Source organism: Arachis hypogaea, chromosome 16 (assembly GCF_003086295.3).
Source record: "Arachis hypogaea cultivar Tifrunner chromosome 16, arahy.Tifrunner.gnm2.J5K5, whole genome shotgun sequence".
Taxonomy (NCBI): Eukaryota; Viridiplantae; Streptophyta; class Magnoliopsida; order Fabales; family Fabaceae; genus Arachis; species Arachis hypogaea.
Genome location: NC_092051.1, coordinates 21,381,970 through 21,390,913, shown reverse-complemented (window position 1 = coordinate 21,390,913; position 8,944 = coordinate 21,381,970). Strand labels below are relative to the sequence as shown.

Here is an 8,944-nt window from a genome sequence, read left to right as displayed (position 1 = left end):
GTAGCAATGGTAAAATGGGATGATTATTGATGAAGGTAGGGTGGCCGGCGGCTGAAAAAGAAGAGAATATTGGAGTGAAATGCTTTACTAAATTAAGAATTAAGATTTTAGATGGTTATTTTTTTGAAATAACTAACTGGATTTTTTTTAAATTTAAAATTTGAAATTGAAGAATTTGAAATTTAAAATTTGATGTGAAATAATTAAATGAGAGTTTTTAAATTTATTATTTATTTTTATTAGACTAAATAACCAACTCATTGTACACATTATAAAGATTTTTCATTGGGGATTCATTTTTCATTGGCTACTTAGCGGATTCATTTTTCATTAGATGAAGACGACCTAATGAACTCAATTGAGTCCTTTTGAGGAGTGTATTGGATCTATCGTTCCCGTTTAGCTGCAGTAGGGGCGCTATAAGAATTACCATTGGAGGCGCAGGAGTATATAACTTGTTCGCCAGAACAGAGCACCTTTAATGGGAGTATTGGGAGCATTTCAAGATGGAGAGACACATATATAGCATTCACACCACACCACTCCATCGCTGCATAGATAGAGTTGCAAGCTGCATCCTTATATATAGTCCATGTTTGTTTTGTTAACATGGATCAAACAGAGATCTGTTTGGGGGACTTGGAGCTTGAGCTGGTGGATGGAGTTGACGACGATGGCGGGCGCTTATTATTGTCTTGCTTTCCGGCGGAGATGCGTAAACGGGTGTCCCTATAGACGGCGTCGAGCTCGTCAAAGATAACTTCAATAGTTGGACGATTCTTGCCGTGTTTTGCAATACACAGAACCGCTATGTGCAATATGGATTCGAAGTTCGCCTTGTTAACCTCGCCTCCTAGCCTCGGGTCCTCAAAATCTCTCAGCGGACGCTTTCCCATACTTACATCTCGAGCCTTTCTGGTCAGCTGGTCTCTTGCATCAAGATCCATCTCTATCACTTTCTGTCCTGAAAGGATTTGTAAAGCCACAATCCCAAAGCTGTACACGTCACTTGCACAGGTTAGCTTCGCATTGCTCATGTACTCAGGATCCATGTACCCTATTGTCCCTCTAATGTCTGTGAATACCTTGCTCTCTTCTACCCCCATCATCCTTGCCAATCCGAAATCCGACAGTTTCGCTTGGTATTCCTCCGTCAGAAGTATGTTTGTCAGCTGAAAACATGCAAGCATCAAATTTGTTAGAATACGTAGGATAAAATTATAAATTTACGGCAAAATCAATCGTAGTATAAATACATAGTGATTGAATTAATCAAGGTACATACCTTTATATCTCTATGGACAACGCAGCCTTCTATATGATAGTGGAGATACTTTAGTGCAAATGAACAATCCCTCAAAATTTTCACTCTTGTTTCCCAATTCAAATGGCAGTCTTTTTCTGAATAACCAATGTTATGGTTTATTTTTTAATCACACTGAAGATAAAGTTAAAGGAGCTAGCTAGATAGATGAGAATAGATGACTTACTTAGTAGATGTTGAGCTAGATTTCCGTTAGCACAAAATTCATAAACTAAATATTTCTCGTCACCTTCAATGCAACAACCAAAAAGACAAACAAGGTTCGGATGGCGAAGTCTAGAAAGGCCTTGAATCTCCCGAGTGAATGAATCAGAAGGGCTGCTCTTGGTCAAATGCTTGATGGCAACAAGCTGACCGCTGGGGAGAACGCCTCTGTAAACCTGCCCGGCACTTCCGCGTCCTAGGCATATCTTCTCATCCCTGTAATTCATTGCCTTTTCGATTTCTTGTTTCGTGAAGCAGTATAGTCCTGCCCATGATGTTATCTCCTTCAATTGAAATGGCCTCAATGGCTGCTTCTTCTTCTTGAGTGTATACTTTACCAGTAGAGCTATCAACAACAATACTACCACCACTACTGGCACGCTTATTAACACTAGACTTGCCGAATATTCTGACACAAATTAAAGTAATAATCAACACTTCATACCAAGTTAATAATTAATTAATTCAATTTGATCTAAAGTTATAGGTTGGTATTTAATTTGTTAAGTTACTTGATTTTTTGACCGAAATCGGCGGCAAGCAGCGTAAGAATTTGTCAGCGAGAGATGGGTCATTTTGTTTGCCACCCATAACAGCAACAAGAGCTGCCACCCCGCATACGGCTCTGTCTGGGCCATCTCCGTTGCCTCCGTTCAAAGCGTCTCTCAGGCTCAATATTGCAGTGGTACAATTGGGACATGCCTCAACAAACGGTTGATCGAAGTGTGAGCATTGGTTCAAGGTATCTTGGTACTGCGGCATGGATGCAACATCTTGCATAGCCAAGTTGGAGCAATGGTAGATTTCCTTGTCCATGAACAACGCGTCAAAGCCACACGAGTGTGCTTGCATCTTATATTGGGAGTAGAATAAGGTGCTGCAGTTCTGCCATTGACGCGGGGAAACGAAGAGTGGTCCATGTAGGCTGTGATTATGCAAGGCCAGTGCCTCCGACAAAGCTGTGAGGGCATTGCGGCAACACATGGTGGCCGGGAAGCCATCTGCGGTCCAGCTGCTTATATTCTCTTGGACATTCCAACACTCACCAAACGATGCCACGAACGGGTATGTCGTGAAATTCAAAGCACATTCCACTGCCAATTGAGAATGACAGCTTATATAAGGTATAATGTCAAATTTTAAAGTGTGTTATACCCTTAGGACAAAGGAAAAAATGTCATGTGAGAATATTTTTTTATTTGGTCAGCCACTTAATTAGCTGACTTTTTTTTCCTTTTAATATTAGTGGGTTAAAAGTTTTAGTAACAAAATTTGGTTAAATATAAAAAGATATTTTTTTTTACTAAAAATATCATCTTTTAATATTTTGTTTGATATATTATCAATGTTAAATAGTCTAATCTAATTTAAAAAATATAAAAAATACATCATTACTTAATATAGAATACAAATAAAGAATATAATGAGAATGGATTTTACCTTGTGGTAGGTCATTAGGTGCAGTAGAAACAATCAAGGAAGAATCCAAGAACACTAAGAGAAAGATGAACAAGGCAAACACAGAAACTCCAGTTGAGTGAAATATTGTTTTCATATCCATACCAATCTTTTTGTTTTACCACCAACATAAATTAGATAAGATAGAAAATGATTGAAGAATTGCCAAAATTTTCTTAAAAGGTTAGAGAAATTGGACATATATAATAGATGGAATACCTTGAAGACATCGAATTTTATAAGAATATTCTTTTGATAAAACTCTTATAGGCACATCACAGCTTTCTCTTCTTGCTACCATCGTCATATCTTTTAACATGAGTTGTATAATTATTAATTGAATAAAGCATTTTTTATAAATAATATTAATTTTGTTCTAAATTTTCTTTAAATAAATAATATTAATAAAATTGAGTACATTTTGTAATACATTGTACTAAAATATTAATATAAAAATTAACAAAATAAATCATGCAATAATACTAAATATATTTAAAAAATTTTAAAAAAGATAGACACAAATGTTTTATAAAAAAATATTTAATATTCATTAATTATTAAATTTTTAAAGACAGCTAACATTTATACCTTATACAATGTATCGTATTTTTTAATAATTTTGATCTCGGGTTATATGACGTCTGTTATTTTATTTCTATCTTATTATTTGTTAAGTATTTTGATGTTGCAGACCAATAAAAAGATTAGTTTATTTATTATCACAAGTCATCTACACGGATATAAATTATTGCCTTATAAATCTTTACTAATACTTCTTTTAATAGCATTTTTTTTAAGATTACGATAGTAAGATTATTCTTTATTTTTAAGTAATATTATATTGAATTATTTTAAATTTTTATATTATTAATTTTTATTTTGTGGCTCTTATTACTAATATAGTTTAGACATAACAATTTTTTTTATTTTTTTGTCTTTTAACAGAATAACAATTGAAAATTTTTTCTATTTGTAAATTTAATTTTTAGATATTATAATTAAATCATATAAAAGATATTATAATTATAAAAGTACTCTATATACACACCTATTATAATTAATAAGAGATATAAATGTATTCTGTTTCTAAATTAAACTCACTTTTTATATTTGGAATTCTGGATACTCAAATTTTTTCTATCTGATACTCAAAGTTTAAAACTGCTGGTGGAGTATGTAAGTGTTTTTTGTTCTGACAGACAATTTTACGTTTTTATTTTGTTATAGAGAAGGTTGGTTTTAGCCCAATTGCGATCGTAAGGCCTTCGAAAAAATCCAAAGAAATTAGTTGAAGTGTGGATGTATGTTATTGTGGCAATTACAGCTTGCAAGCTTACGAGTTCGTTTACAGTCCACACGAAGTCGATGATGAATCTGTGTCTTATCTTATTCTCCATCAATTTGTCATGCCACCACACTTTTTTTGTTGTTTCTCCTGCACCACTTATCCTTCCTTCATCCGCCTCTCTTTTCTGTGCTAATATTCCTTCGTTTTTCTCTTCGTATTACAATATCTCAAATGGCAACCTTGACTGCAAATTCAATGTTACTATCTTGTCACGAATCCACAATCACAACTAATGTACCATTGATGATGAAGTTAGGTCAAATAAGGTTCCACAGAACAGTAGGTTTCCACTCTAGTGGTCTTGTTTTCAGACTATTCTCTAGTACCACGGATCGAACTACACGCTTCAACTCCTTAGTATCTTTTAGAAATCAATCTCTCACTATAAAAGCCAAACTCCATTATCATTCTTCTTCTCATAATAATCGCCCATCGGTATATAACTCTCCTTTTTAATTCACTTTGTTTTTTATAGTACTATTCTTCTGACTATTTTATTTGGATAATAATAATAGATGTTGACGAACAGAATACTTGAATTCATGGGAAACTGTAGATATTTACGCACATTGGAAGTGGCTAGTATTTTGGCCTGGTTTCTAGTAATTGTTCCTTCAGTTGATGCTGTTGACGCTCTCAAAACTTGTACTTGCTTATTGAAGGAATGCAGGTATACCATACCAAATATATTAACTATAATACAGTAGAATAAACCTCAAATTTATCTTATTAATTTTGTGAATATAATTACAGGATAGAACTAGTTAGGTGTCTCTCAAATCCATCGTGTGCAGCCAATGTTGCTTGCCTCCAAACTTGTAACAATAGACCTGATGAAACAGAATGCCAAGTTAGTACTCCTACTCTCTAGTCCAAATTCATCATCTTATAGTTAATTCCTCTCAAAACTTCTATTTTTTCTTTGTAGATCAAATGCGGAGACCTATTTGAGAACAGTGTAGTTGATGAATTTAATGAATGTGCTGTGTCACGGAAGAAATGTGTGCCTATGAAATCAGATGTGGGAGAATTTACTGCTCCAAACCCTGATATCCTTGTTCAAAACTTTAACATTGCAGATTTTACTGGCAAGTGGTTCATTAGTAGTGGTTTAAATCCAAGTTTTGATACTTTTGATTGTCAATTACACGAATTTCACACAGAAGACAACAAACTTGTGGGGAATTTATCATGGAGAGTAAAAACTCCAGATGCTGGATTTCTTACTAGGTCAACCCAGCAGAGATTTGTGCAAGATCCCAAATACCCTGGCATCCTCTATAATCATGATAATGAGTACCTTCACTATCAAGATGACTGGTAATTTCTAATGTTATATTTTGAGTATTATATTATCTAACTATGTATTAACAATAACAACTTCTTCCCTTTTTAAATTCGAAGTTAGTCTGATAGAATCAATCCTTTTCAAATTCACAATTCATTACGAATGTTGTTCTTTTTATTGAATTTGACCTTTCTAAGACTTACCAGCAATGATATGCAGGTACATTTTGTCATCAAAGATTGAAAATAAGTCAGAAGACTATGTTTTTATATACTATCGAGGTAAAAACGATGCATGGGATGGATATGGAGGTGCTGTTGTGTACACAAGAAGTAAAGCTTTACCAGAATCTATAGTGCCTGAACTCGAAAGAGCTGCGAAGAAAGTAGGAAGGGACTTTAGCAAGTTTATCAAAACAGACAATACTTGCGGGCCAGAACCTTCCCTGGTGGAAAGACTGGAGAAAAAGGTGGAGGAAGGAGAAGAAACTATTGCTAGAGAAGTCGAAGAGTTAGAAGGAGAAGTAGAGAAGGTACGGAAAACTGAAATGACATTATTTCAAAGGTTGGCTGAAGGGTTCAAAGTGCTTCAAGAAGATGAGCAAAATTTCTTAAAAGGCTTGTCTAAAGAGGAGATGGAAATACTTGACGGACTCAAAATGGAAGCTACTGAAGTAGAAAAGCTCTTTGGAGGTGCCTTGCCTTTGCGAAAGTTAAGGTAGATTTGAAGAGTGAACCAATTTTTTGTTGCTTTTTTTTTTTATGTTGCATGGATTTAGACAACCTTTTAAGCTATTCAAGTATTCATTGTATTCATAAGTTATTTTGGCACGATTAGGTGTAAAGATTTAGTGTACTATACAGAACTACAGATAAAAGATTCTTCCTCTGGTTCTATTGAGGTTGTATACTCCTTAGCTATGTTAGTCATGTTTTAATTAATGGAAAGATGCAACAAAATTGCTAAAGAGCAAAAGAATATGTTCTTGGCATGGGAAAATAGATGTAAGGCAGAGTACTAAGTACGGACTAGAAGTTATTAATTACTGGGAGTTAAATATATCCTAAATAAGTTTATCGTATCATCAACAAAACACTTTCATTTTTAATTTATATCACGTGTTGATTTTTTTTAATTATTTAATATTCAATCTACTTATAAACCAAAAGAAATGGTTTACTTTTTCTATTCTTTTTATTAATTTAAGTTCTTATTTATATGACAAATTGAGATAATCTGATTTAACAATGGGTGGAATAAAAATATTTAAAATGTTTTTAATACAATAGTATTTTTATAGGGTGCACGGGAATCTTTATGCAAACATTATTTTTGAAATGCTAAAAATTAAAAACTTTTATTGCATTTTTGTTAGCCAATAAAAATAAAGATGTCTTTTCTTCATATTCCAATCCAACAAATAAAGTCATACCCAATAAAGATAAGAGACCCAATCCAAAAATAAAGCCTTCAACTCACACTCGACCTTTTTAAAGAGATTGAATACCGCGAAGGAGCCCACATCTACTTGTCCAAGCAAGTAATTGTCTCTACGAATCTCTCTCACTATCTCTATCTTTCCTGAAAGATATATTTCAACAAACTCTCAAGATAGAGGGAACGGTTATCTATCAATAAAGATGGAACTATTCCAACAAAAGTGGTTATCAACTCTACTATAAATACACTAACACCCCTCATGTATAATTTACGTTCTAATTGACTAAAAATCTACCTAAAGCCCTTGCTAACTTAAACATCGGAGTCTCTTGCAGGTACCACGCCCCAACTCCTCATGGGAAACTCGGACGGCAGCACCTCGGCATAAGAACAAGTCGGACGCTGCCTCAGAAGGAGTCTGGACCTCACGTTCAGTCCCAAAATCAATGTTTCAAATAACCTTCGGAACATTGGCGCTGTTGCCGGGAACCTTGAATTCGACCCTTGATAATGGCCGACCATCAATATGAAGACGGCCATACGACATCTGAATCTGAACTTGAGCCCCAGCAGGAGGACCATGCCCTCGTCATACTCCCACCACAACGAACGCATGTTCCTCACAGAGAAAGAACATCCGGAAACCCCCCGCCAAGGCAGATATAATCAGAGATACATCCACCGGAAGAGGAAGAAACCCCACATCCTATTAAGATTCTAGGAATGGTTCGTGGCCATGGCGGACAACTGGAACAGCTCGAGCAGGAAACTGAGTGACAACGGGAAGCGGAACGAGAATTGCAAAGAGAGGTAAGATAACGAAAGGAGCTGGAAGAAAAGCTCTTAAAATTAGATGGCGATCTCCGAAAACGAAGTAACCGAACAGATCGGGAAGAAATCCCCCTAGAGGGAGAAGATCCGTTCATAGAAGAGATCATGCGGGCCAAAGTTCCAAGTCATTTCAAAACCCCCGACATGAATCTCTATGACGGGACAATTGACCCTAGACACCACCTCAGCAATTTTAAACGTCGGATGTACCTAGTTGACGCTTTCGACTATACCCGCTGCAAGGCCTTCCCGACAACCTTAACTAAAGTTGTGACGAAGTGGTTTAATAACTTACCCTCCAAGTCAGTAACTTGCTTTGACGACTTGGCAAGGGAGTTTCTTACTAGATTCTCTATTCAAAAGGATAAGGTAGAACACGCCCCGAGCTTGTTAAGGGTTAAGCAATAGGTTGGGAAAACTCGCCGAGATTACATGAAAAGGTTCAACAAATCATGCTTGGAGATTCAAAACTACCCACTGAAGCAGTAATAATGGGATTAGTTAATGGCCTTAAAGAATGACCCTTCTCTCAATCCATATCCAAGAGACACCCGGCCTCCCTGTATGAAGTACAAGAACAGGCAGAGAAGTATATCAACATCGAGGAGAACTCACGACTGAGAGAACCACTTCTGAGACCCAGCCTACCTTATCCACCTCGGGAAAAAGATAAAGAAGCTAAGAATAAGGAAGAATACAACCTAGAGAAACCCCGAAAATACTATAACTACACTCCCCTCCGAGTCTCTCTTGTGGATGTTTACAGAGAGATATGCCAACCGAGAAGCTTCCACCTCCTTGCCCGATTAAACACAAAAAGGAAAAAAGCAGGACTGAAAATTGTGAGTACTAAAACATACCTTGGCTGATTCTGAACACGCTCAAAATACCAAAACAAGGCTACTGTTCCGAGGGTTACCTGAAACTGTAGGTCGATCTCGGATGAGATCTTCTGTACTGGTCGGAGATGACGTGTCCGGCTGGCTGGTGGCGGCCGGAGCTGTTGTGTCCGACTTGTTGGACTGGCTGCACCTCTGATCCTTGGTCACTG

The 8,944-nt window shown here is 36.1% G+C and overlaps 2 protein-coding genes across 2 annotated transcripts; one reads left to right on the top strand and one right to left on the bottom strand.

The window, feature by feature from the left end:
- Nucleotides 1-260: 260 nt before the first annotated feature.
- On the bottom strand, nucleotides 261-2,708 carry LOC112756834 (probable serine/threonine-protein kinase PBL28). The gene is made up of 4 exons (XM_025805448.3): nucleotides 2,041-2,708; nucleotides 1,491-1,937; nucleotides 1,286-1,401; nucleotides 261-1,172 (listed from the first exon to the last, which is right to left on the bottom strand). The coding sequence occupies exons 1-4, from the start codon at nucleotides 2,510-2,512 to the stop codon at nucleotides 615-617; spliced, it is 1,593 nt and encodes a 530-aa protein (XP_025661233.3). The 5' UTR covers nucleotides 2,513-2,708; the 3' UTR covers nucleotides 261-614.
- Nucleotides 2,709-4,294: 1,586 nt separating this feature from the next.
- LOC112758625 (violaxanthin de-epoxidase, chloroplastic) lies at nucleotides 4,295-6,597 on the top strand. Its single transcript, XM_025807336.3, has 5 exons — nucleotides 4,295-4,769; nucleotides 4,850-5,004; nucleotides 5,088-5,184; nucleotides 5,263-5,654; nucleotides 5,842-6,597. The coding sequence occupies exons 1-5, from the start codon at nucleotides 4,506-4,508 to the stop codon at nucleotides 6,341-6,343; spliced, it is 1,410 nt and encodes a 469-aa protein (XP_025663121.1). The 5' UTR covers nucleotides 4,295-4,505; the 3' UTR covers nucleotides 6,344-6,597.
- The last annotated feature ends 2,347 nt before the right edge of the window (nucleotides 6,598-8,944 follow it).

Coding starts and splice junctions, on each gene's coding strand:
- LOC112756834 (XM_025805448.3), bottom strand. CDS start 2,512: ATGTGTTGCCGCAATGCCCTCACAGCTTTGTCGGAGGCACTGGCCTTG. Junction 1,938..2,040: donor GATTTCGGTCAAAAAATCAA/GTAACTTAACAA, acceptor AATTTGTGTCAG/AATATTCGGCAAGTCTAGTG. Junction 1,173..1,285: donor TTGTCCATAGAGATATAAAG/GTATGTACCTTG, acceptor GCATGTTTTCAG/CTGACAAACATACTTCTGAC.
- LOC112758625 (XM_025807336.3), top strand. CDS start 4,506: ATGGCAACCTTGACTGCAAATTCAATGTTACTATCTTGTCACGAATCC. Junction 4,770..4,849: donor CTCATAATAATCGCCCATCG/GTATATAACTCT, acceptor TAATAATAATAG/ATGTTGACGAACAGAATACT. Junction 5,655..5,841: donor CTTCACTATCAAGATGACTG/GTAATTTCTAAT, acceptor AATGATATGCAG/GTACATTTTGTCATCAAAGA.